The sequence below is a fragment of the Lepisosteus platostomus genome, chromosome 3 (assembly GCF_059453375.1).
Source record: "Lepisosteus platostomus isolate fLepPlt1 chromosome 3, fLepPlt1.hap1, whole genome shotgun sequence".
Taxonomy (NCBI): Eukaryota; Metazoa; Chordata; class Actinopteri; order Semionotiformes; family Lepisosteidae; genus Lepisosteus; species Lepisosteus platostomus.
This window is the reverse complement of record NC_142613.1, coordinates 13150469-13178011: the sequence shown is the minus strand read 5'-3', so window position 1 is coordinate 13178011 and position 27543 is coordinate 13150469. Positions and strand designations below refer to the sequence as shown.

General features: G+C 50.1%; 1 protein-coding gene across 3 annotated transcripts; it reads right to left on the bottom strand.

Moving 5' to 3' along the window:
* Positions 1 to 63: 63 nt before the first annotated feature.
* LOC148674452 (STE20-like serine/threonine-protein kinase) lies at positions 64 to 27543 on the bottom strand. 3 transcript variants are annotated; one of them, XM_088624569.1, is made up of 18 exons: positions 26353 to 27494; positions 20693 to 20857; positions 19075 to 19123; positions 17983 to 18132; positions 17288 to 17360; positions 16029 to 16223; positions 14885 to 15089; positions 12252 to 14285; positions 9988 to 10014; positions 9624 to 9754; positions 8971 to 9094; positions 7400 to 7579; positions 6686 to 6815; positions 5785 to 5909; positions 5396 to 5581; positions 3919 to 4044; positions 2813 to 2926; positions 64 to 2205 (listed from the first exon to the last, which is right to left on the bottom strand). In XM_088624569.1, the coding sequence occupies exons 1-18, from the start codon at positions 26500 to 26502 to the stop codon at positions 2077 to 2079; spliced, it is 4293 nt and encodes a 1430-aa protein (XP_088480695.1). In that variant the 5' UTR covers positions 26503 to 27494; the 3' UTR covers positions 64 to 2076. The 3 variants fall into 3 exon arrangements, with proteins under 3 accessions (XP_088480695.1, XP_088480696.1, XP_088480697.1); XM_088624570.1 differs by having other exon boundaries at positions 12252 to 14282; positions 26353 to 27493; XM_088624571.1 differs by lacking the exon at positions 9988 to 10014 and having other exon boundaries at positions 26353 to 27543.

The window sequence follows — 27543 nt, the reverse complement described above, 5'->3', positions numbered from 1 at the left end:
CCGATCACCTGCGCAACTGTCTGTCTGACCGACAGCCCAGAAATCCGAGCAGCCCTGGAGGGGTTTTTTTTTAATCTGGCGGTTTATTTATTGAAAATGTGTTTATTGTTTCATTTAGGGTACAGGACCGTCTTATTTACAGAGGTGAAATGTGCAGTAAGAAAGGAGCCAATGACTGCTATTGGTAATTTTAAACACATCTGCAGGAGCTCTGTGAAATACAATACAGTATCTTATCCATCACATAAACCAGGAAAAATGGCACTGTATACTGTATAGAATATATTGAGATGTGTATAGTTTGTAGACAGCATGTGTCGGTATATCACACGCACCCCAGGTGGACAATAGGTATACACCATCTTAAATGTGAAGGAGCTTTACAATATATATTAGACATAGACCAGGAGCATGGTGTTTATATAGATTATATGTCGACAGGAGTGTAGTTTATAGATGTCAGTATACTATATAGCAGTTCAGGTGGGTAGCTGCGTCAGCATGCGTAGGCTGCAAAGGAACAAGTAAAAGGTTTATTCCATGCTGAAAAGAGAAGAAAGAAAACACGTTTCAGCTGTGGAGCCTTCTTCTTCACACCCAAAACGTTGTGTTTCCTTTCTTCTCCTTTCAGCATGGAATAAACCTTTAACTTGTTCCTTTGCAGTATACTATATACACACCAGGCTGCAGCACATTGTACTGTATTTGCTGGAGCTTGCAATCTGGACTACAGTGCCAAGAAAACGTTTCCGAGCCCCAGTTTCCTTATGGGAATGACAATTTCCTGCCATGACACCCTTCTTTTCATAAGTCACCAATAATGTTTATATTTAGCAGTCCAGTGTTTTCAGAGATGCAATGGTGCATGAAGTACGCAAAGATGATTAAGGTCCGCAGGCCCCTCTCGCTCTGGACGATGTCAGTCGTCATGCCTCAGCCATCCGGAATGGGAGTGATTTTCATGGGAGAACAGCCAGGAAGAAACTGCTTCCTCGAGAGCACCTGGACCCTCAGGAAGACTCCTCAATGTCAATGTCAATGTCAATGACAATGTCAATGACAATGTCCTCTGGCCAGATGAGTTAAGGGCTGAAGTTTTTGGCCACAGTGAGAGACCAGTGAAAACCAGACACTGCCTTCTAACAGTGGAAGCTCATCCCGACCGACAAGCACGGAGTTGGGACTATAACGTATTAGCAGGGTGGCTGAAGAAGAAGACATGTCATTGTTTGTATTGGCCAAGCCAAAGTCTGGACCTTAACCTCTTTGAAATTGTGTGGTATGACCTGGAGCAATGGCCTAAAATATCACAATATGGACCAGCCAAAGTGGCTTACAGCCTTTTCTCAGCACTGTATATATAGACATGAGGTGTGTAGTTTACAAACAGGGAGAGTACAGTACATTAAATATACCAGGTGGACATATTGTACAGTTGATATATATGGTAGGTATCCAGTATATTGTTTGGCAGCTGGTGCGTAGTATGTCTAATATGCTGTAGAGCTTGCATATCACATTTATATCCCAGTCCTAATATGTGAATGGAATCCATTGAGTAATGTCACTTAGATGTGACATTTTCTGCCCTGACTCTAGAGCCAGAGTGTTACCCGTTATAGAGGACTGGAGACGGGGATTGTGGGGAGTCATGCAGGAACCAGGAACACCTCTGCCAAAGGTAACGAGTCTGTGGGCTGGGAATCCTGGGTATTCCTTCCTCCACTGCAGCCACAGACTATCTGGAATTCCCATTCCACAGTGCTGACATCTGCCCAATGCCCCGGCATGGATCATTCCCTCTGTAAAGAGTGGAATTACACTGTTTTTTGGGGATCAGTCTTAGGAAATGTCCATGAACTTTCCACTTCCTGAACATAGTTTGAAAAGCCACAGCCAATTTTCTTAAATTCTATTAAAATGTGAAATATCAAAAGCAAATCCGCTCTGCATCTGGGGAGCGGGACGTCCGAGGCTGGGGTTTCCAGTCCCTGGCTGTCGGGGAGTGGAGACGGGGCTGGGAATTCTGTCGCTCATCCCGGTGCACGTTTGCGCCTGCAGAGACATCCCGGAGTGCTATCCGGAGAAGCTGAGACTGGGGAGGAAGCGGGCGAGGCGTCCAGCGTTCCGAGATTCCGGCTCACTTCCTCGGCGTCGCGCGCGCTCCTTCTCCTTGCGCCTCCGGGCGAGATCCTCCTCCAGGACCTGGGGCACACCGAGCGGAGCAGAGCCTGCGTCAGAGAGCCCCTCCCTCTGCTCGCCGGCGGCTCAGAGGCTGACTGGGGCTTCTCTCTCCTCTTCTTCTCCCTTATCCCCCTCTCTCTCCTTCTATTCCCTTCTTTCCCCCTCTCTCTCCTCTACTACCCCCCACACCCCCCCTCTCTCCCTCCCCTCTACCCCATCTCTCTCTACCATCTCTCTTCTCCTGCTCCCTCCCACCCCTCTCCTCCCTCTCTCCACCCTTCACCTCCTCATTATCTTGCCCTTAGCCCTCTCCTCTCCCTCCCTCCCCCTCTACTCCATCTCTCTCCACCCTCTGTCTCTTCTCCCTCTTCCTCCCACCCATCTCCACTCTCTCTCACCTCCTTTCCCTCCCTTTCTTTCTGTCCTCCGTCTCTCCACCCTTCACCTCCTCATGATCTTCCCCTTAGCTCCCTCCCTGACCCTCTACCCCATCTCGCTCCCCCTCTCCACCCTCTCTCCTCTCTCACCTCCTCTCCACCCTCAGTGAGCCCTCTCTCTCCCTCTCCCGCTCCTTCTCTCCAAGCCTTTCTCCCTCCCTCTCCTCCCTGCCGGTAGCCCTCTCCATCACCTCCTTCCTGCAGGCCAGCTTCTCTCTCCACTCGTGCAGCTCCATGGTGTGCTCCTCCTCCAGAGTCCGGATCTTCTTCTTCTCCCACTCCACCAGCACGTGCAGCTTCTCGTTCTGTCACACACAGACACACACAGGGCCGTTACCCAGCGCTCCTCTGAGCCGCATGGCTTGCGTTCTTCCAGGTTCTTCCGGTACTGATCTTGTGTCAGGGTGTGGGAGAGCCACAGTCCTGCAGGAACCCTGAGCTCATCAGTTGTGTAACACCTTTGACCGCTGAATCAGATGACCTTTGCAGTTAAATAGGTTGTTGATCATTTCAAATAGAAATGGTGCTGCAGTCCAACTCAGACTCTGTGTCCTGTTCCTAGTTTTTTTTCTGCGCCTAAGCCCATAAGTGGAGCATAAATGCGTAAATCAACTACATAATGCATGGACTTTCACATTATCCCATCCTGATGTGGTGTCCCAGACCAATCATTCCCCAGAAATCACAGGGTGCTTGCAGGCTACAAGAAAGGTTGTGCTGTGCAGCCACTAGTTTCCCTGATGCAAGTATTTAAAATCCTTAGACGTGTCGACTAGAGGGCTCAAGGGCAAGTGCCAAGACCCGGTCAGTCCAGAAGTCGACTTGCAGTGGCAGTGTGGAACAAGCTACCCAGCCATGGTGATGACCAGTACCCTGGTCTCTTTCAAGAATGCCTGGCTGAGACCCTTAGCTCAATTAACTGCTAACTACCAAAGGAGCTAGGCTTAATGGCCTCCTCTCGTTTGTAACTGTTCCTATGCTCTTACAGAGAGGTGCAGCGCCTATCTGACGGGGTGATCGAGTGAGCTTGATTCATTAAGGTGTAAGGAGCACCCCAGCCCTCAGAGCATCATGATCTGGGGGTAGTAGCACCCTTTAAATCTCATTGCCCGCTCCTGCGTCTGCCTGGTCTGGGACGTCCCGTGCACGTTAGTGTCTTATCGCAGTTCTTCCCAGGGGTCTCTTTTCCCTGCAAGCGGGCGGCCAGCGCCCTCCTCTGGGAACACCTCTCTTGCGTTCTCAGCGTGCGCGGAAACTCTTCCGGGACGCCCGCGGGGAGGGCGGGGACGTCCAGTACCTGAATGTGCTGCAGCTCGGCGATGTTGGAGTCGCACTGCTCCTGCAGCTCCCTCAGCTGTCTCTCCTGACTCTGCTGCAGGCTCAGCCGCTCCTCCTTCTGGCGGCTCTCTTCCTCCGCGAGGAACTGGGAGAAAGGGAGGGAGGGAGGGAGGGGGAGAGGGTTGAGGCCCGCTGCACACATCCAGCTTCATTGACCATCAAGATTTGTTTTAGCTGCTTAGTTTGCTTTTTTTTGGTGACATGCAAGGTTGAAGTTACTTTACCTTTAGTTTTAACCTCTAATTTTTACCTTTACCTTTACAGGACTGCTGAGCTGCAGTGTTGCCAGGGAAAGAGTCATTCAGTTAGGAAACCTTTACAGACATTCAGGTCAAGGACTCAGTGTTATTGTTTGAGAGGCTCCCTCTCCGTTCCTCGGGCTGAGACAGGGGGTCACAGCTCTACTGAGTTTCCTCCTCCCATAGGATTGGAAGCTGTTCTGCTTCTCGCAGGTGTGGGAATTCTAGGATCGGATTTGTTATTTTAGGAAGGAATGTTTGTATAATCCCAGAGTATTTCATGCAGTGCAACGGAAAGAGCATCTCTAGCTCTGTTTTTCCTTCCTGGAAGTGGAAGCCTGTCTTCTCTGGGCAGCCAGGTCTTCCTGTGTCCAGTTTCTATGGCCAGGCTCTGGACACTGAGCCTGTCCTCTCTGGGTATCCAGGTCTGCCTGTGTCCAGTTTCTATGGCCAGGCTCTGGACACTGAGCCTGTCCTCTCTGGGTATCCAGGTCTGCCTGTGTCCAGTTTCTATGGCCAGGCTGTGGACACTGAGCCTGTCCTCTCTGGGTATCCAGGTCTGCCTGTGTCCAGTTTCTATGGCCAGGCTGTGGACACTGAGCCTGTCCTCTCTGGGCAGCCAGGTCTGCCCGTGTCCAGTTTCTATGGCCAGGCTGTGGTTACTGAGCTTGTCCTCTCTGGGTAGTCAGGTCTGTCTATGTACCCTTTAAAAAGTGCCCAATTTTTTAAAAACTGACCTGACCCATGTAGGATTCTCCCTGCTTTCCGTGCAAGCTGCAGTTTCTGCTGTACTTGTCTATTGGTTCAGAGCTCAGCATGGATTCTGACTGATTATAACTGAGTTTATAATCTGCAGATTTGCAGATTATATCAGTCAAATCAGTGTCAGGTTCACAGGAGTTCCTGGCAGAGGGAAACAACCATTCCAAATCTCTGATGTTTTTCTGTACTGTTCTTAACTTGAAATGCATGTCTTATTACTGCATTAGTTGACTCAGTCAAAAAACGTTTCATTAAGTTATATTTCAACATCTGTAATTGGCTCTCATGTCTTCAAACTAGCATGGGAATAAAGAAATTGTCCTCTGCTCGCGACAGCCCTCAGGAGATAGGAACTAGTAATAGCAGGTTCTGAACAGCTGCTTAATTAACTTCTTAAGCTGTCCAGTTGAGGTAGGGTGCACTTCCCGTGCTGACCTGTGTGAGGCGCTGTCTCATCTCCTGGCTGTTGAGCCCCTGGCTCTTGAGGCGAAGTTTGAACTGGGCCAGTCGGTTCTTGGCCTCGGGGCGCTGGGTGCGTGGTAGCCTGGCACGCTCCTGGGCAAACAGGGAACGCTGCTCCTCCAGCAGAGACTGGTGAAAACGTATGGCACGTTCCTTATCCTGGGAGCAGGGGTGGGGGAGGAAGGAGAAGAGATTGGAGGTAGACAGATGAGTATGGAGACAGAAGGGCAGTTTAAGGCCAGAAAGCACAGAATTAGAGATGGACAAACACGGGGAGATACCCAGACTTACTGATGCACACCTGGACAGGCAGGAAGACCTAGAGTATTGGCTATTAGGAAGATCCTCAGGTCCAACCCTACCTTGCTGTGCCTCTTGATGAGCTGCTGTCTCTGCAGGGAGAACTGCTCCTTCACCTGCTGCTTGAACAGGTGGTATTTCTCCTGCAGGTGGCGCTGTTCAAGCTCCCAGATCACTGACTCCCGAGCTGGGGGGGGGGTGTGTGAAGAGAATGACGGAAAGTGAATGGATGTAAGAAGTGTGGTGCGTTTTTTGTTAGACAGTGCGTAGAAACACAATGAATTCTGGTTTCTAAATCTCCAGTAAATGTCTGTAGAGTCATAAGGGTCAGTATTTACTCCCTAATTAATTCCTGCATTGGTTTACTTGAAATCTCAGTTACTTCTTGTTAGGACGAATGGGTGTTCATCAGGTATAGATATCAGTATAGACAGTGTATATACTGCACAGTACAGGTATGTATGCAGTGTATCTAATATGTGAAGTGCACTGAATGCATTGATGAGTATTATGTAATGTGCAGAGTGAATAGAGTGTAATGTGCAGTAATGTAATACACAGTATGTATGCAGTTTTCAGAGTTTATAGTGAAAAGTGTGTGTACAGTGTGCAGAGTGTATACAGTGCACAGTATGTATGCATTGTCCAGAGTTTACAGTGTACAGTATGTATTCATTGTGCAGAGTTTACAGTGTACAGTGTGTGTGCAGTGTGCAGAGTGTATACAGTGCACAGTATGTATTCATTGTGCAGAGTTTACAGTGTACAGTGTGTGTGCAGTGTGCAGAGTGTATACTGTGTACAGTATGCATTCAGTGCACAGCATGTATGCAGTGTGCAGTATGTATGTGCTGTGCAGAATTTACAGTGTGCAGTCTGTGTGCAGTGTGCAGAGTGTATCCAGGGTGCAGTATGGATGCAGTTAACAGTACACACTGTACAGAGTGCTCAGGTGTCTCATACCTCTCTTCAGCTGCTGGGTCTTGGCTGTGGTCTCCCACTCCATGGATGCCACCTTCCTCTTGTGCTCCTGCACAGCCTTCTGCAGAGACTCATTCAGCTCCTGCTGCTGCCGCTGCAGAAATCGCTGCTCCTGAGAGACAGGCAGAACGAGCCGCGTTACCGGCGCCGACGGGCAGAGATGGGCAAAGAGGAGGCAGACTGGTCGACACTGATGGGCAGCTACGCCCGGGGGGTGTCGAGACGGAGACGGTTAGGCCAGGAGTCGTTGTGATTCGATGAAGAAGTGGAGAAGTCCAATTAGCTGTGCGCAGAAATATCATGTGAAAGATCTGGTGGGAAAGTGACTTCACCTCCGTTAAACAGTGTCACCTGCTGTACAGTGACCGATGTGTAGTGCACTACACTGTGATGAGTAGTGCACTGGTGTCGGTGCTGCAGCGTTGAAAGGGTGAGCTCGTGCTATTGAGCGTTAGGTGGCAGAGCAGTATGTTTTGGAGATGAGTGTAGATTACTGGCTGTGCAGAAAGCCGCCACACAGAGCGTAATCTGGTGGGGCCAGACCCTGCCGCCCAGTGAGGCCAGCGTTTCGGCAGAGATGTGCCGGGCGCTGCAGAGCTGGCAGATCGACCCCGGGGCCTGCGAACCCGCCCGAGCGGCGCGTGTGCGTGCGTGCGGGGCGGGGGACGAGCGCGCGAGGCCGCTGGCGGACGGGACCTCGCGGGGGTCGGCCTTGAGCGCGGCGCCGCGGCGGGTCTGCTCCCGCTCCTGCTGGGCCTTGAGCCGGCGGGCCTCCTCGCGCAGCCGCACCGTGTGCTCCTCCTCCAGCCTCGCGCTGGCCTGCCGGTACTGCCGCTCCACGCGCTCCAGCTCCCCGTCGTAGTACTGCTTCTTACTCTGAGAGGGGCGGGGGCAGGGAGCAGGGGGCGGAAGGCCGGGGATGGGGGGAAGAGGGAGAATGGGGAGAGGGTGGAAGGAGGATGAAGAGGGTGGGGAAGAGGAAGCAGTTTCCTGTCAATACTCTGTAGGAACCGTTTCTCTATCCACTGACATTGTTGAAAATAAAGGGGTAGCTCTGCCCTGTAGCATAAAACTTATTTAATTCAGTTTTTGCAATTATTGACAATAACTGATCCTTTTCCCTGTTATGATCAATACCCTGTGTCCTGTGTCTGCTTTTATTGCGGAGATTGCTGAATAAGCAAAATGAAAACAGTGGAAAGCCCAAGAGCTCAAGGCTGCATCAGCTTTGTTCCTAAGTGACTTACCTGTCAGGACTGTGCACACAAACAGCTCACAACCTGCCCCCATCAGAAACAGAACTGTCATCTATACCCACATTTCAACCCTGCTGATCAACCAGTAGGATACAGACTTTACCCCCTGCTGATTTCATAAATAAATCCCACTGCTCCCACCAATTGTCAGCAGTCGTGTTAATGTACAAAATATAAGGCTCTTTTCATCTTCGGTCACCCTAAGGGCATCACAGCTTGCTATCCAAACATACCCAAAAGGGGCCTGAAGACCCCAGAAAGGAGCTCATTTTCAAATATTCAGCACCCGGCATGTCCTTTTCACGGATGCTTGTTCTTCATGCACTGTCACTTTGTCTGTCTACTTCCCTGGTCCATAAAAAGAATAATCCTATGCAATTATTCCTTACGAGACTGGAATTTATTTGGTGAAAGAGACAAGGTGTTCCTTGGCATGGGTGTGTGGTGTAGGAGATTACAAAATGAAGAAGATAATCCAAGATAACCTGCCTCATTTACGAAAGAGCTTCAGAATAATACAAAGCAGACAAAGGGCACAGGATATTAATAGTATCAAGGTAATGAAGTGTTTAATGGATTTGAAATAAATTTGGTGCTCTTTAATTGCATTGTTGGTGGCATTGTCTATGTGCAAGAGACAAAATGTTGATCAATTTTAGTGATACTTAGAGTGCACTATATGTCTTATCAAGCAGACAGCAAATGGATTGAAGCATATACACAATATTAATAGTCTGAATGTGCTTTTAAATTAAGCTTTTCAATACACTGCAAACTTAGCATGCTGTCAGTATACTGTTGATACACTCTAGAGCAGTGATACTCCTGGTACCAGAGAGCTGCAGCTTGCGTGGTTTGGAAAAGAGTACAAAGTCCCCATTTTCTACACTTGTAATTAGAGTTAATTGAGCATACAGTTACTGAGTCAGTAAACCAGCAGACCTGCAGCTCTTTAAGAACAGGGATGCATATCCCTGCTGCTGGGGGAGATATAAATATGATTGCTCTCACTGTCATCTCCTGCTCGATGTGTCGGAACATCTGCTCCCTCTGCTGCTGCAGTCGCTGCTCCAGCTGCGCCTGCTCCTTCTGCTCCTCCTTCTGCAGGACTTTGAGCGCGTGCAGCTCCTGTCGCCTGCGCAGATGCAGTCACACAGTCAGTCCTGTCGTCTGCGCAGATGCAGTCACACGGTCAGGCCTCCGGGCCTCAGGCCCTACGAATCAGGTCTGTCCGCTTTGCTTTAGATGGGTCGTCGTACCGTCCCGGCTCGGCCCAGCTTAGAGTGCACATGGAAGGCACCTCCTTTCTATGGAATATGTTTCCATACCCATGTGAGGTGTACAAACTACACAGTGATAAGTCAGCGCTGAGTGGAGAAATGGCATGTCTCTCGCTGGCATCACTGCTAGCTCTGTAGATCCTTGGCATTTCACAAGGGCCGCTGCTTTCCTGAAAGCCCACTAAGGCCGTGCCCACCCTGCCCTAGAGCCAACCTTGCATTGTCGTCTCCTGACACAATCCAGGTTCTACCTGAGCGGCTCCTGAGCCACAGGGCTCATCCTGAACTGCTTGAGCCTCTCGGGGGCTCCCACACACCTAGCTCCCTTTCCTGTTTGTCCAGCCGCTCTGTACCGAGCCCCTGTTTCCGGTGGGAAGGGTTTACCTGACGGACCGCATCTGCTGCTCCTTCCTGTCACTGTCGCTCACGATCTTGGAGGTGGTGACGCTCATCTCCCGGCCGTCCACGGTGAACTTCCGAGTCTTCTTCACCGTCTTCCTGGTTGTTGGCAGGTCCTGGGAGAGGGGGAAGGAAGGCGGAGGGAGGGGGAAGGAGGGGATGGTGGTTACAAGACTTTTTTTTTCCCTGATGGATTCTCTCTCGGGGTGCAGTGTTTAAAGCCCCTCTCTTTCTTCTGGGCTCTCAACCGGCTTGCTCAAGGAGCAGATCTGATTTCTCACGGCAAACACAAAGGTGCGTATCCAAAGGAAAGGATGAGAAACTCAGGAAAACCCCGATGACAACTCACCCCCTCATTTGTGACAGCTGACATCACCTGGGGACAGATGGGGAAAAGGCACGATGAGACAGAAGACCAAAGAAACGTTAGGATAGTTGACAGTGCAGAAGGGTGGTTCACCTCTGCTGTGGGTATCCTGCTGTCATCATAATTGACCCATAAGCCAGAAAGCAAAAAGTAGCCATAGGAATTCTAATTCCTAACCCAAAATCAACCCCTTTCAAGAGCATCTGTCTTGTAGACTAATATCTGATTCTTCCAAGGGCGTCTAAATTCTAATATCACCCCCTGCAAAGGGCATCTAACTTCTAGTGTAACATCTGCCCCTTCACAGCCCAACCATGCCCTATATACTGAACATTTTTGGGCCAGTGTCCATGATTATACCACCTCTTTTCAGAGGAGTAGACGACAAGCTGTTTCATTTTCAGAATATGTGCCTTGTATATAATATCAATATCCATTTCAGGTCAGTGGTATGTACATCAGGAAGGATATATAGGATGAATTCATTAGAAACGATACAGTGCCTTGCGAAAGTATTCGGCCCCCTTGAACTTTTCAACCTTTTGCCACATTTCAGGCTTCAAACATAAAGATATAAATTTTTTATTTTATGTGAAGAATCACCAACAAGTGGGACACAATTGTGAAGTGGAACGAAATCTATTGGATTTTTGAAACTTTTTTAACTAATAAAAAAAATGAAAAGTGGGGCGTGCAAAATTATTCGGCCCCCTTGCGTTAATACTTTGTAGAGCCACCTTTTGCTGCGATTACAGCTGCAAGTCGCTTGGGGTATGTCTCTATCAGTTTTGCACATCGAGAGACTGAAATTCTTGCCCATTCTTCCTTGCAAAACAGCTCGAGCTCAGTGAGGTTGGATGGAGAGCGTTTGTGAACAGCAGTTTTGAGCTCTTTCCACAGATTCTCGATTGGATTCAGGTCTGGACTTTGACTTGGCCATTCAAACACCTGGATACGTTTATTTGTGAACCATTCCTTTGTAGATTTTGCTGTATGTTTGGGATCATTGTCTTGTTGGAAGATAAATCTCCGTCCCAGTTTCAGGTCTTTTGCAGACTCCAACAGGTTTTCATCCAGAATGGTCCTGTATTTGGCTGCATCTATCTTCCCCTCAATTTTAACCATCTTCCCTGTCCCTGCTGAAGAAAAGCAGGCCCAAACCATGATGCTGCCACCACCATGTTTGACAGTGGGGATGGTGTGTTGAGGGTGATGAGCTGTGTTGCTTTTACGCCAAACATATCGTTTTGCATTGTGGCCAAAAAGTTCAATTTTGGTTTCATCTGACCAGAGCACCTTCTTCCACATGTTTGGGGTGTCTCCCAGGTGGCTTGTGGCAAACTTTAGACGAGACTTTTTATGGATATCTTTGAGAAATGGCTTTCTTCTTGCCACTCTTCCATAAAGGCCAGATTTGTGCAGTGTAAGACTGATTGTTGTCCTATGGACAGACTCTCCCACCTCAGCTGTAGTTCTCTGCAGTTCATCCAGAGTGATCATGGGCCTCTTGGCTGCATCTCTGATCAGTCTTCTCCTTGTCTGAGCTGAAAGTTTAGAGGGACGGCCAGGTCTTGGTAGATTTGCAGTGGTCTGATACTCCTTCCATTTCAAGATGATCGCTTGCACAGTGCTCCTTGGGATGTTTGAAGCTTGGGAAATCTTTTTGTATCCAAATCCGGCTTTAAACTTCTCCACAACAGTATTACGGACCTGCCTGGTGTGTTCCTTGGTCTTCATGATGCTCTCTGCGCTTTCAACAGAACTTTGAGACTATCACAGAGCAGGTGCATTTATACAGAGACTTGATTACACACAGGTGGATTCTATTTATCACCATCAGTCATTTAGGACAACATTGGATCATTCAGAGATCCTCGCTGAACTTCTGGAGTGAGTTTGCTGCACTGAAAGTAAAGGGGCCGAATAATTTTGCACGCCCCACTTTTCATTTTTTTATTAGTTAAAAAAGTTTCAAAAATCCAATAGATTTCGTTCCACTTCACAATTGTGTCCCACTTGTTGGTGATTCTTCACATAAAATAAAAAATTTATATCTTTATGTTTGAAGCCTGAAATGTGGCAAAAGGTTGAAAAGTTCAAGGGGGCCGAATACTTTCGCAAGGCACTGTATGTATTACAAATGAAACCGAGAGAAACTGACCGCGTTTCAGAGGGACACTCAACTAAGCTGCAGGGTGCTGTTGTCTGGACAGCCTGGGATGCCTACAGGAGTCAGGGGGCCTCACCTGGCTGGGGGGTCCGGTCTCTCTCCCCTCTGGGACAGGTGCGTGGTCATCCAGTGTGGAGTGGCACGAGCCCCCGTTTGCTTCGGCGTGGATCCCATCCGGAGCGCCCTGATCCTTGCAGAGTCCTGGCCCCTCTGCTGACCCCACGCTCCCGTTGATGGCAGGTGGGCCGGCCTCTTTGTCTGCGCCCCCGCCGTCCCCCTCCCGCGACTCCAGCTGGGCCGCGAAGTTCACCCTCTTCGTGCGGATCCTGGGCTTGACTTCCGCGCCGGCAGGCTCCGGCAGCCCCCCCTGCACGATGCTCCCCTCTTCCTCTGTCCCTCCCTCGTGGGGTCCATTGTCCTCTTTTCCCTCTGCGAGCTCCTTCTCCTGCCCCTCCCTCCCTCCGGCATCCCCCTCTCTTTCCAGGTCCTGCACTTCTTCCTCCCTTCCTTCTCCAGGCCTGTTCCCAGATCCGCCTTGCTCCGCTTCTCCCTGGACGTCCATCTCCACTGCCTCTGGAAGCTCGGAGTCGCTGCTGTCCTCTGGCTCCGGGACACCTGCTCTCTGCTCCTCCGGGATGGACTCTCTTCCCTCCTCTGCTGAATCGCCCCTGTCCTCCTGCTCCCCCTCTCCAAGCTCAGCCCCAGCCGTCTGCTGGCCTTCACCCACACTCTCTCCCTGCACTGGGCCGGCATCCAGCTCACACACCTCTTCATCTCCTAGACCCTGCGGGCCCACGCCCAGCGCTGGTTTCTCTGTGACCCTGGATCTCACCCGAGCTGGGACCGGTTTCCCTACCAAGTCAAGGTAGTCTAATACTGAAGGGTGGGGCTTCTCCCTGCCCCCTGCAGAAGCCCGAGTCCTTTCTAAGGCCAGATAGGAGAGCTCACTGAGGCTGGGCGTGCCTGGGAGCTGGATGCGCTCAGAAGGTGCCAAGCTGTTAGGTGCAGCTTTAGCTTGACCCTCAAGGGATTCCTGGATGACTAGATCATCCACATGTCCTTGGCACTGCTCTCCCCTAGGACTGTCCGGGTGGTCGGAGGCAGTCACGGTGATGTCGTCACCAGAGTCGGGCGGCGTGGAACTGCCAGGATGCTCCTGGCAATCTGCGGGTACGTCTCCAACCTCTGTCTCCGCGGGCTTGGTGGAATCCTGTGTTTCAGTTTCTCCCATCACATCGCTGAGCTCTGTTTCCCGAGGGCTGAGAATCTGAGATGCTGTCTCTAGCACCTCCTCAGAGCCCCCGTGGTCTCCAGGACCCCTGGAATCCTGGACATCTGGATCCCGCGAGTTGTCCCTGTCGCTGGACACCTCCTCTTGCAGTCCAGTGGGTCCGTCTGCCCCTGGTCCTTCATCCTCTGTAGCTGAAGCACTAGAGCTCGGGTCACCGACGTCATGATTCCCATCTGCTCTCCCATCTTCGCCTGCCTCTGGGATGCTGTCAGATTCTGCACGTTTTCCATCTTCGGCTTCTCGGGTTGATGTTTCTGGTGGCTCGGTCGGGCCCTGGCGTCCAGGCTCGGCCTCGCACGGCTCCCCCTGCTGGAGGAGGGGAGCAGCAGCAGCAGCAGCAGCAGCTGGCGGCGCTGGAGGAGGCTGTGCCGCCGCCGGCTCGGTGTCACTCGCTGGCGGGATGTGGGGGGCCTCCGTTGCCTCTTCGCCCCAGAAGACGGACTTGCAGCGTCTCTGGCCGCTGGAAAAGAAGGAGAGAAAGGCAGCCGGGACGGACCTGCGTCTGGCCCGCTTCAGGTCTTTCATGGTCGCCTCCGGACCCGATTGCCCCCCTGTAGGGGGCGCTCTCCTGCGAACAGGCTGCGCTGCACAGGGATCCTCTTTAGACGCGGAGACGTCTGCAACTTCGGAAGCCTTTTCCGTTTCCATGTTCGATCCCTCCGTTTCCTCCCCCTTCCCGGCAGAAGTGTTCCCCTTTCCCGAGCCCTCTGCCTCGGCTTCTGTTGCCGCGGAGACGCGCCGGATCTTTGCTGGACGTTCCTCCTCGGCACCCGGTGGGCCGGGCACCAACAGGGAGCGCCAGAACTCCGGGACGGCCTGCTGTGGGGTAGTGGAGAAAGAGACATTAGGAGAGTGCCTAAAATATTGTATCAAAAATAGTTTCTGATAATTATCTGTCAGAGATTTCAGCTTCTTCTGGCATCTTGCCTGAGCTCTAATAGCTAAGCATAATCCGTTGTAGTTGGTCTGAGCCGCTTCAAACCCATTTTAAACTGCAGCTGCCTGTAAATGCCACAGGGGGGCGATTCTACCAGAGGTGAGGAGCACAGATCTCCGTAATACATATAGCACATAATTCCAGGTGATCACCAGGAGGTCAGGGCCCTCTAATCCCTATACTATATATAGATACCCGACTCAAGGGTGCAACAGCTGAGGATTCGAACCTGCAACCCTCTGGTCTAGCACTACAGTGCTCTGTGAAGCACTAAAGCCGTTGTGGCACTGGGTGGTGGTCTGGCTACTCCGGTACGAACTGTCTGGAGCCTGTTGCGTCCTCGTGTGAAAGTGATTGTTTTCTCTAATAACAGATCGGTTCAAATGTAGGTCTCTCGGCCCCCCTCACCCCCTCACCACCCCTCTCACATGTGTCCCTGCCTCCCAGCAGCCCTCCGCCCCTCCCTCTCCCTGCTCCGTACATGCTCTGCCAGGCTCTGCCTGGCGCCGCCCCCGTCCTCGATCTCCTCGTGGACCTCGGCCTTGGCCTCGGCGATCAGCTCCCGCAGCGCGCTGTGGCCCCGCCCCTCCGCCGCGAAGGGGTGCCCCAGGAGCTGCCCGGCGCTCCAGCGGGCCTCGGGGTCCTTCTGCAGGGCCTTGCCCAGGAAGTCCTTGAAACCACCTGACCTGCAACACGAGAAGACGGGGGGGGGGGCATCACCAAGAGTCGTAGCAGTCAGGGCCCTGAGTCCTGGGCCAGAGGGTTGCGGGTTCGAATCCCCAGGGGGATGCTGCAGTTGCATCTTAGCGTGGCGCGAATCGAGTCCCTCTGCAAGAGGCACGTGACGGCTGGCGACTCAAAAATGCTCTCCTCCCAGTCTGGACTCCACATGGGCTTTGTCCTTACACCTCCCGGGTGGGCACTGAAGGCAAGAGGACCGCTTGTGCCTTTTCCCATCTAATCAACATGTGGATAACGCCACCTGGAGGACCGAGAGCACAGCTGCTCTCGTGGCACTGCAGTCTTGCAGCTGCCCCGCAGGACAGCGATTACAGCCGTGCAGCAGACTGAGGGCACCCCGGCCATCTCCAGCCCCCAGATTGGCAGGGGTCACCCAGACAGGGCTTAGAATCCCTCCAGCACTAACAAATGCTTTCAGCTTTCCTGTGGCTCTAGTGCCTTCTAGCATTGCAGTTCAATTTTCGTGCATTACTGTCCGCCTTCGCAATGCATTAATAGCAGAGCACTCGAGAATGCGGTGAGTGAGAGCTCTCGTGGACTGCATGGACCGTAAGTACAGAAGGAGATGGTTGATATTTACATCCCCCAAACACCGTGATAGGCCTGCTTCTCCTGGAGATCTCCCCACCGGAACATATAAACATCTGCCTTCGGCGTGAGCTTATGTGTCAGGCCCTGTATGATGCACCAGCCACAGCTATAGTGTATACGGTGTAGGCAGGGCTGTGTGTTTATTTACCAGCGCCAGGTGGACAAACACTGATGCTGGCTGCTGCACAATGCTCACTCAGTAAATAGCTGCTGTGGAGGTTGTGTGTGTGCGTGCGTGCGTGCGTGCGTATGTGTGAGAGTGTGCGCTGATGGGTTACTGTTCCACTGCTCACCAGCGGCGGGGGTGAGACAGCGAGGGCGGCTCGGACTTGGTGATCTTCAGCAGGACCCTCATGGGGTTCAGGTCGTGGTAGGGGGGCTCCATCTCGGCCGCCTCGATCAGCGTGATCCCCAGCGACCAGATGTCTGCCTTGTAGCTGTAGGGGGCATCCTTGGAGGTCTCGCACTGGATCACTTCCGGGGCCATCCTGTTGCCACGGAGATGAAAAAGGAAAAGTGAGCCACGGATAAGGTAGGACTTTAACCTTCCCACTCCTTGAGCTTGGCATCATTTGAAAATCAACCAAATATAAAAAAAGACATTTATAATCCCTCGAATGGCTTTTCATCTGTGCCTTTGGATGACATCAAGCCTGTCACTCTTTGTCCTTTCCTGACTTCTTTACACCTTGCTGCCGGTGTTCAGTTTAGAATAATTAAGGAATTTGTCAAACAGAAAATGAACACAGTTGAGTTGAGACATAACTTCTAGTCCACCTTTCCCCTGCCTGGCTCATTCAGCGACGACCTTTGCACACAGATGCTATTTACAATAGCATGGCTCAGACATGGCTGATCAACAGGGGAATGAGTGGCGCTCAGAGTTGTCCGTTTAATACTTCATTGATTCATGGGAACATAAGAATAGTTCAAAATGAGAGAAGGCCATTGGGCTCCATCTATTTGGTAGTTAACAGCTAACTGACCCGAAAATCTCATCTTGCTGTTTCTTAAGGAAGCCAGGGTATCAGCTTCAGTAACATGGCTGGGTGGCTTGTTCCACACTCCCACAACACTTTGTGAAAAGACGTTCCTCCCTGTTCTCGGGTATTAAAAGCATTTCCACATAGTTTCCACTTGTGATTAATTAAACTAGCCTCTCGGGTGGTGACGTGTCTCAGGAGTCCTAGCTCTCACAAGATTCTCATCAGCGCTGTCTTCTCTGTTTCATTAGGACACTTTGAATTTTTAGCTTTTTTAACGTGTTGTGTCTTCATGAGAAAAGTTGAGATTCCTTCGCTGAACGATTTTTAAATTAATGTTTAAGAACAAAACAAGAAGAAAGATGTCTAGCTTCTCACAATCAGATAAGCTTTCAGTCAGCATGTGTATAGCCTTTTACAACATGGAAATGTGATTATTATATTGTGCTTTTACTGTTCATATAGTATGGGTGTAATAGTACTTTTACTGTTGTCCCCATAGTAAGAAACATTAGTGCCCTTGTACTATAGGCTGTTATAACTTGGCCATTGTGCTGTACTTGACTCACCAGTAGGGGGTGCCGATGAAGGTAGCTCGTTTCTGCAGAGTGCTGTTGTTTTTCGCAGACACACCAAAGTCAGCTGGAGAGGAGGGAGAGAAGAGGGCAGTATTCAGAGTCAGACAAGAGGTGTGGGAGAGGTACAGAAAAAAATGTAGGGAAAATGTAGATAGAGAGGCTCTCTATATAAATATACAGTCCAGCCAGTGAGGAACATGCTCTCTATATAAATATACAGTACAGACAGAGAGAGACAGGTTCTGTATATAAATATACAATCCAGACAGAGAGAGACAGGTTCTGCATATAAATATACAGTCCAGAGAGAGATACAGGTTCTGTATATAGATATACAGCCCAGAAAGAGAGAGACAGGCTCTGTATATAATAAATACACAGTCCAGCCAGTGAGAGATGGGCTCTGTATAGAAATATACAGGCCAGACAGAGAGAAACAGGCTCTCTTAATAAATATACAGTCTAGACAGAGAGAGATAGGTTCTGTATATAAAAATAGAGCCCAGAAACAGAGACACAGGCTCTGTATATAATAAATTTACAGCCCAGCCAGAGAGAGACAGGCTCTGCATATAATAAATATACAGTCCAGCCAGTGAGAGATGGGCTCTGTATATAAATGTACAGCCCAGCCAGAGAGAGTCACAGAGATGAAGTGTTGTCCAACAGTGTCCGGTCCTCCTCACCCAGCTTGACTTCACCCTCTAGTGTCAGCAGGATGTTTCCAGCCTTGAGGTCCCTGTGGATGACCTTGTTCTGGTGCAGATAGTCCAGCGCCTGCAGGGTCTGCCAGCACACCTCTCTAATCTGCGGCTCCGTCAGGCCTCTCTCCAGCTCTGCCACACACAGACAGCGGCACGCTGTTAGTCCCTGTGTGAGTCTGTCAGCGTGTCGGTCAGTTAGTGTGCCATTTACTCTGTCACTCCGTGTGTGAGTCTGTCAGTGTGTGTGTCGTTCACTCTGTTAGTCCCTGTGTGAGTCTCTCATTATGTCAGTGTGTTAGCTGGTGTGTCAGTCAGTTAGTGTGTCGTTCACTCTGTCAGTCCCTGTGTGAGTCTGTCAGTGTGTCGGTCAGTGTGTCAGTCAGTTAGTGTGTGGTTCACTCTGTCGGTCCCTGTGTGAGTCTGTCAGTGTGTCAGTCAGTTAGTGTGTGGTTCACTCTGTCAGTCCCTGTGTGAGTCTGTCAGTGTGTCCCTTAGTGTGTCAGCTGATGTGTTGGTCAGTTAGGGTGTCATTCATTTGTGTATCTCTCCCTGGATCAGTTAAAACAGCCAGTCAACTGGCTGGTCAGTCAGTGTGTCGGTCAGCAAGTTAGACAGTCACCGTGCCAGTGAGCCCATCAGAAGGTCTTGCAGTTATTTGCCTCAGTCATAATCTGCGTTGGTCATGCAGTTGGCCCATCATGAAAGTCAGTAAGATGGCCAGTGTATATGTCTGTCAGTCACTGTGTTGGCCAGTCAGCTGGTGATCTGTATGGCATCACACTTCAGCACTTGAGAATCCAGCTCCATCCAGAGAATAATTACATTTACAATTCAGGTCACAGCTGGGCGGCTCTGTCAGATACACTTTGTTTAGCAGGCGGTTTATTGATCCTGGACTGGGAGCAAAGCCCTCATTAGCAACACTCCAGGGAAAAACCTGTGTTTGAATGTGATGGCAGAGCTCTTCAATCAATGCCTGGCCCCACACCCTGCAGCCAGAGAGCACTGGCTTACTCACAGTCTGCCACAGGGAGGGAGGAGAGGGGCTCTCGTCTCATCAGTGATGTCACTCACCCAACATGATGGCGTCCAGAGCCCCCCCAGGACAGAATTCAATCAGGATCTGACAGAGAGAGAGAGATGTTGGAGGCGCTTTCCCACTCTTACAGTGGATATAAGGGACACTAATGCCCGGCAGCTGAATCTAATCCAGGTTCCAATCATTTAAAACTTGTACAGTCAGACATGGGGGTTAAAACAATATTAAAAAATCCATTAAGTGGACCCTTCCTGCTTGCTTGTTAGGAATTGCACTAGGGCCTGCTGCTGGTAAAACCTGGAAGAGATTGAAGTGTCGTGCACTGGAAAGGACAAGAACAGAACTGGTGAGTTTCAGACTGCTGCTGAGAAGATCACCTATTGTAGGAAGAACTGGGAAGCTAGAGAAGTTTAATGGAGTCTAAACACATGTTTCCAGCTTCTTTTTTATATCTATGAGTTACTGTACATTTTCCTGGCTCCAGGTTCAGAAGGAGTAGGAATGGCACCCTGGATATTGGAAGCCCCTCCTCTGGTGCTGATGTCCTGCAGGTCATGTGTAAAGGGATTTGGGTCAGGCATAAAGACCGGGGAGTATGGTTAGGGTTTCACATTGAGGATAACGCTTTGTGAGAAATATCTGCGTCTGTTTACTTTGTGTTATATCTGGAAAATAATACAGTAGAAATATTGCATTGGAAATCCAAGAATTAGATGTAACTGTTGCTCTAACACCCAGTCATTTCTAGTTATTGTAAATGTCTGTGAGGTCTAGTTCAGGCAGTGTTTAATAATCATTAAAGTTCTAAAGACTCTGCTGAGAACGTTTTCTCAGAAAACTGTGGGCAGCCAGACATATTGCCTTATACTAGGAAACCATTACAGCTTGAGAGGGTATGTGTGAAGACTGATAACTCATATTAAGGTTCATGTTTGAACTGCTTGTTCTGCTTACAATTTGGGCAAAATTGCATCTTAAAAGTTCAGCTTCCTGGAAGTGCACTACACTAGCTTTCCTAGTGAAGGGAGGATGTGGTGCTGACAGCACACACAGACATCAGTGTAGAGCCGTACCCACACAGGGGGACCCCAGGAAGAGACAGCCCCCCCCCCACCCCAGGATACCCCTGGGTACCCCTGCATTAGAGGATTGTAGGATTTACTCTGTGTGAAGGATTTTCTTGTGTGGAGCCCATGCTGTAGAGACACCTGCTATTGTCACAAAGAATCTGCCAGCCTGAACAGGCATACTGTTGATTCACATATATGGAAACTTGCGGGGAGGATCAAAAGGTTCAATCTAAATATATCAATCCTAGAATACCAGCTTCTCCAGTGCCATTCAGGGCCCTTAGAGGAGATGCTGTAAAAAAGTACGAAAGGTGCTTGTGAACAACAGTATGTAGATCGGATAGGAGGCCTCCTTGTTGTGAAATAAACTTCTTTCACATCTTCACCGAGCTAGGCTGTGACTCCTGGCATCTCTACAGGATCTGGAAGTTGCAATGGGGAAGGATGAGCAATATCTTTCCTTTCCCACAGCCTTTGTGTGCACGGTGATTCCAGATTCAGCGCCAATCTGTACATGTGATCCAGAATTTTGGGGGCTTTGCCATTTCCAGTGTCCGGCGGCCCTCCCCCTCCTCTTCCTCACCCAGAGCTGTCCCTCGAAGAAGAGCGCGTCGAGCAGCCCGATGATGTTGCCGTGGCGGCAGGCGGCCAGGATGTCGATCTCCACGATGTAGTCCTCCAGCTCGTCCTCGCTGCGTACGTCAATCACCTTCGCCGCGGCGGAGAGCCCCGACGACCGGTTGCGTGCCTGGCAGAAAGACAAGCGGGGACGTGGCCGTGCTCAGTCCTGTTCTTGCAGAACAGCAGGGTACCTGAGCTCTTCAGGGCTTTACTGATCTCAGGGGTGACTAAGCGGTCTGATTTGCAGAACCGTGCTTTGTCAGGACTGGGAGAGAAGATCACCGTCCTAGAACATAGCACCTTGTCTGTTGAAAGGGTCCCCCTTGGACTAGAAATGCTACAGGTGTGACAGGGGGTCTCCCTCAGTGGATTAAGCTCAGGAGACTTCAAGCCCTGCTGGGCGAGCAGAGCAAGCCGTGAGGAACAGCCTGCAGTGCTAACTGCACGCGCAGCGATGAGACACAGGCAGAGAGAGGGGAGGAAGTGGCAGATGGAGACGTTAGCGTGGGTCAGAGGACAGCTCTGGTGTGTGTTTGTTTAGGGCTGGAGACAGCAGGAAGGAGTAAGATGTGTGTTTCAATTTGCAAGAGCCCTGGGTGCTGTTGTTCGGGCATTTGGTTTTGATCTGGAGCGATGCTGTAAAACTTTTAAAAAGCCCTTTTCAAACAGAAACCGAGACAGAGACGCACGGTAGGCAGGAAGCTGTTTGCTGCATGCACTGCTTTGAAAGGAAGTCGCACTAAACCGCAGTCAACTCTAGCATGCCAGGCGACCTACCTGTTACCTAGGGAACACGTTCGTTATTTTTGTTTTTTGTTTTTTAAAAGTAGCTCTCTTGTTTTTCTGTTTCGCAGCCGCTGCTGGTGAAAGGCTCTTCTGTCAGAAGAGAGCAGGAGAAGGCCACTCTCGTGGTTCCTGACTCACTGCCAAGAAACAGATTTCCAGAATAACCCGAGACACTGTTGAGTCCCTAGCCCCAGTCCTGGAGCACCCCAGTCACTGCAGAGGTCAGGAAAAGATGGTAATCATGTACAGGCTGCTTGATCAGAACCTCTGCAATTCTTTTTCGCTGGAGATCTTAACTTAATTACGAAAAACCAATGGTTAAAGTTGCCAGCAGCCATATCACCCTGCAACTCACAGCTGAGAACCCACTGGGGCTCAGCAGGTGTGAGTCTGGCCAGTACCTGGATGGGAGACCTCCTGGGAAAGCTAAGGCTGCTGCTGGAGGAGGTGTTAGTGGGGCCAGCTTACCCTGTGGTCTGTTTAGGTCCTAATGCCCCAACCCCCAGTACAGGGACACCATACTGTAAATAGGCGCCGTCTTCCGGATGAGATGTAAAACCAAGGTCCTGACTCTCTTCATTTCTTGAAAACAATAGAGGTGTTACCCTGGTGTCTTGTCCAAATTCGTCTCTTTACCAATCATGGCCTCCTAATAATCCCCATCTCTGAACTGGGTTCATCACTCTGTTCTCCTCCCCACTGAGAGCTGGTGTGTGGGGAGAGTACTGGCCCATCATCCAGGCAGGGCTATACACTGGAGCTAGTGAAAGGGAGTCCCCATTGCCTGTAAATCACTTTGAGTGGAGAGTACAGAGAGTAAACCTAACAGAAAATAGCTATATAATGAACCAAAGACCTGCTGGTAGGTTAATTGGCTTCTGAGAAAATTGGCCCCGGTGCGTTTGTGTGCATGTCAGTGTTTGTGTCAGCTCTGCAATGGGCTGCTGTCCTGTCCGGGGTGTATCCTGCCTTGAGCCTGTTGCTTGCTGGGATAGGTCCCAGCTCCCCAGCAGCTCTGGTTGGATGAAGCAGTTGGATCCTTCAGATTATCAAAAACTACACTCATAGCAGATTTTATGTCTAAAACTAGGACACTACGCACAGATTTCATAGTTGGAAATGCATTTAAAACCAAGAATACGAGGCATTTCTTTACATAAAGGGCAGCGGGAGTATGGAACAAGCTACCCAGCTATGCTACTGAAGCAGATACAGTAGCTTCTTTCAAAAAACACCCACTGCTGTAACCCTGAGAAAGGTGCTTCACCTGAGCTGTTGCAGTCAAATGCCCAGCTGTGTAAACGAGGAAAAATGCATGTTGTTTTGAATAAACACGTCAGGAAAATAAATTAGAATTCCAGGATTTTTACATGGCCGTGGTTAAATCCGATTTCCAAAGATTTGCCTGTTTGAGGTTTTCCTAAGTGCTTGTATGCTTGTCCCCTTGTTAAGAGGCGAAGCCCACAAGCGCGTCTGTGCGGATAATCTTGTGTCTGTCTGCGAGGGGCCGGCAACCTGTCCAGGGTGGACCCTGTCTTGTGCCCCCTTTGTGCTCTGGCCCTGCCCTGAATTCAATAAAACGATAAGAAAATGGATGGATGAATCTTGTGTTTGTACTTCATAGCAACAGTTTGTGTAAACAAAAAGACTAAAATATCTGACTGAATTCTATTTCACAGTCTTGCTTACAGTCCTTAAATATAAGGTTTTGTCAATGCACCGTTAATATTAACCCCTTCCTGCTTTCTTCGATATCATAGCCTCAGTACGAGCGGGGGGATTAGATAGTGCCACCTGACCGTGAGTCACTGCACTTTAAAATATCAATGGCGCCAGGTGACACTGGTCCATGTGATGGCAGGTTTATGTGTTCCGGTAATTGCCACTCTGCAGGGGTTTGATGTCTTGCATGTGATGAATATCCACTAGAGGAATGGAAATGTAGCAATGTAATTGCTACAGCTGTGCATCGGGGGCTATAATTCTTCATAACCTGTGATATCATTACATAGCATAATCAAGTCTAAGGATGGGTGTAGGACATTGATGACTAATTGTGTATCTTAAGAACAATCTGTGCTTTGTTGCATGTGACGCCTCCACGCGTACTTGGTGTTGACAGCGTGCTTGTGATGTGCTTCTCCAGAGTTACAGGTCAGCGAGAGGCCCTGGGCCCTGGAGGAGCTGTGTGCTGGCCTGACCGCAGTGATCACACACAGGTGCAGAGTGAGGGCTGGGGGGCTGCGCCAGGCAGCTCAGAGCGGAAGAGACTGTGGCTTCTCAGACAGGAGGCCCGCGAGACTCCATCACCGAAAACACACACACACACACGCACCCCCTCGCTCTCTCGCCTGCCCTCCACGCTGGCTGAAACAGGAAGGAGAATGCCATCGCGGGCTCCGGCAATGGCCCATGCGCAGTTCCAGTGCAGGCAGCGCCCTCTCCTTCTAATAACACTGCAGGGGAGAGGGCGGGCGTTTCTAAAAAAGCACCTTCGAGCCCTGCACCGCTGGCCACAGCAGGGACATCGGCGTCAAGCCCCTGAGGTAGCTAGCTCTCTGTGTTACCCAGAGGGCCGAGCCACAGGCTCTCTTCTTCTGAAATTTATGTAAAATCCATGAGCGCTGAAAAAGAAACGATGAAGAAAGCAAAGCCAAAACCACATCGGCCTGGCTCAGGCACCAACAGCTCAGCACATGCATGTTAACTAGCTCAGTGCTTCTGCACCAGGGCTTAATGCATGTTCACAAGAGCACCGCGCTGTCTTGACTCTCTTAATTATTCTTGATCCCTGGGGGCTCGGGGCATCTTCCCACTCCTCAGGGTCACCGAAGGTACCAAGTTCCTGCTTACGTAACAGAGTCTGCAAGTCTCTGCCTTCTTAACTCCCCGATTTAGACAGATCTCTTTAGTATTTGAAAGCTACGTAAAAAAGGGTAAATCTAATCCTAACTCCAGCTCCACCTCAAAGCCTGCAAATATCACATTACTTTCAATAATCGTTTATCCAATTCATGGGGTCATGGTAGCCCAGAGCCTACCCCAGGAAGCACTTGGCGCAGGACAGGATGCACCCTGGGTGGGATGCCAGTCTACCACAGGGCACTCACAGACACAGAGACAATCTCACTAGGGCCCATTCCCCAGAAGACAATTAAGCGAGCAGTATGTCTTTGGACTGTGGGACCCCAAGGAAACCCATGGGAACACAGCAAGAGCATGCAAACTCCAAGCAGATGGCACCCCCAGGAACTGAACCCAGGGCTGCACTGAAGCAGCATTGCTGGCCACTGTACCACTGTGCCACCCACTTTCAAATATCCATCCAACCATTTTCTAACCATTTCTTTCCAATTCATGGTCCTGGATGAGCCAGAGCCTGTCACAGGAAGCAGCAGGCACAAGGTAGGATACACCTTGGACAGGACGCCAGTCCATCGCAGGGCACACAGACACAGACACACACACACTCACACTTACATACTGTATACAGCATGCCATTGTGACATTTTGACATACTTTTAGGCATGGATATTCTTATACTACAATGCATGAGGATGCAGGTTAATAGAGGAGTGATCTAAACAATAAATTGGATCACTTTTTGAAGACGAATATGTCACCTTTGAGCACATCTTCTTTGGTACTGAAATTACTGCAAATTAAGCTCGGGTTCAGTATATACAGTAGTTGCTGGATAGGGTTAAAAATGCCATAGAAATTTCATCTTAGCCATGGTTATGTTTATTCAAAACTAATTTTGATTCGGTCCCTCAGAGGTAGTTCTTGTCATAATGCTCATATAGAGTATTTATGTAATATTTTAGTTCTGAGATGATGCTTTGGTGGGAGTTGTGTAAGTCAGGAATAAGGATATGTTCCTTTGCAGGCATGTTGATGGGGAGGCCTTAGATTCTGAGGTGGTTCATGTTTTTGTCTCTGTTTTCTGATGGAGTCTGTGACTCTGCAGGGGAGGCTGGGTGTTATATGGTCTGTTAGATAGCACACAGCCTCTTCCTGTGGAACGCTTCATTCTAGTGTTATATATATAGTGATATCAATAGGCAAGTGTTACTGTGTGGCTGTGCTTGTGAAGTTAGGCAAGACCTGTGGACAGACAGTTCAGAAAAGAGTAACAACAGTAATTCCTCATCCCACTGATGCCAGACACAGACATCTCTAATGAGGTGAACATCTTTGGTCTTGAACTGAGAAAATGGCATGCACATTTCATCCAAGTGGCTATACCTCAGAGAACAGCACAGCTCATTTGCTGGAGTGCAAAACCCATCTGATCTGGTCCGGTCCAAGCAGTTTCTTGGATTTGTCCCCTTTCTCAATTTGACTTTTTCAGCTAGTCACTGTTTGTTCTGCTATTTCTATGCGTAAAAAAAGCTCAAGAGGACACAAATTAAGAGTTTATGCTTTGAAAAAGGAGATGCAGCTGGAGGGCTCTTAGTGTTTGAAACACACTGGCTGGCCATTCCTCATTCCTCTTGAATCTTAAAGAAACGGCTGGGCGAGATAATGGGCCTCCTCTTCGTCTGTTACCATTCTCATGTTGGCTGAGCTAAAAACAGCCACAGGACATACATGTACAGTACCTGATATAAGAAAGCTTGCAAACTAGAGAAGAAAATTTGGCCCAAATACCTTATTTGGGTAGTTGGTTGCTAATTCATTCTGTAGTCTGGTCCCAAGAAGGATCCTTCAGAGTCAGATTCAGATTCAACGACACATACAGTACAGTCCACCCTCAGTGATGCACAAAACACTCCCTGGCACACACAGTGCATGGGTTCCCGCTGGAATTCCAGTCCCAGCAGCCCCTCTTACCTTGTAGACCTTCCCGAAGGCACCGTCTCCCAGTTCGCCCACCGTCTCCCAGCCATCCTGTGGGTTGACGTCTCTCCGTACGTTCTCATAATGCCTGATTTTCTTCTTCTCCCCCCCCAGGCGGAACAACTTCATCAGGAGAGATGCCATGACCCTGCCAGCAGTCCCAGATGCCCGGAAATCCCCCGGCTGACACCAATATCCCAGAGTGTGGACCTCCGCCACAAACAGGTAAAAACAGAAGCGGTGATTCTGTTTAGAGAATGGGTCAATGTGGTGTCGCCTGGGTCCAAAAAGGAGAAAGTAATTTAACGAGGCGTTTGTGAAATAAACCCAAGATGATGTCTATAAGCCCAGCAGGCCAGGTAGGTCTAAAGCACAAATTAAAACAGTGCTTCCGTGTGAGGAGGATCCATTCCAGTAGAGGTGTGATAATGGTACTGGTACTGGTAATGGGAATCAGGTAATGGCTTCACACAAAGTCATCCAGCAGGGCAGTTCCAGCATCCCAGTGTCATGGCACCCACATACGAGAACAGAGTGCCCGTCCCAGCATCAGGCCCTCAGAGCCAGCGTCCCTCCGAGGATTCAGCCCGAAACCCGAAAGCGCCCTTCTCTCTGACACAGGAAGTCGCCGTCACAATCTGCCACATTCTCGACCGAGGGGGGGGAAAAAAAACGAAAATAGAGCCACCAGGTTGAGAAAGAACCCACTGGTTGTGAAGCAGCTGACCGGGTCGTCTTTTCGTTTGTGTCCAAAAGCATCCAAGATATTTGCGATGGTTTCCGTGACCTTTTTTGTTGTAACCAAGGAGGAGCAGAGTCACAGCGTGGAAACGTCCCTGGGAGAGAGCTGGGCAGGGCTGGGGTATCCGCCGGTTTCGGCTGTTTCTTAGGGAGAGCGAAGGCTCCGGGGCAGTGGGATGAGGAGAGGTGTCGCGCGGAGACGTGTACGCAGCTGTCGGAGAGCGGGGTCTGTGGTCCTCCGGCTCTGCCACATCCTCCCTCTGACCTGCTGCACGCCGCCTGCGAAGGTTAAAGCGCGCTGCCGTTCAGTCAGAGGATGGGGAGTTTGAAATTGCACTCTTTCTCGTTTACTCCTCCCCCCCTCGCTCTCTCTCTCTTTTTTCTGCCTCTTTGTTCCTGTGGCCCCCGCCTGTCTCCTCCTCTGCCTTCTGCACAGGGGTAGGG

Coding starts and splice junctions, on each gene's coding strand:
- LOC148674452 (XM_088624569.1), bottom strand. CDS start 26,502: ATGGCATCTCTCCTGATGAAGTTGTTCCGCCTGGGGGGGGAGAAGAAG. Junction 20,858..26,352: donor CCTTCGGGAAGGTCTACAAG/GTAAGAGGGGCT, acceptor TCTTTCTGCCAG/GCACGCAACCGGTCGTCGGG. Junction 2,206..2,812: donor AGCTGGCCTGCAGGAAGGAG/GTGATGGAGAGG, acceptor GGTGTGCCCCAG/GTCCTGGAGGAGGATCTCGC.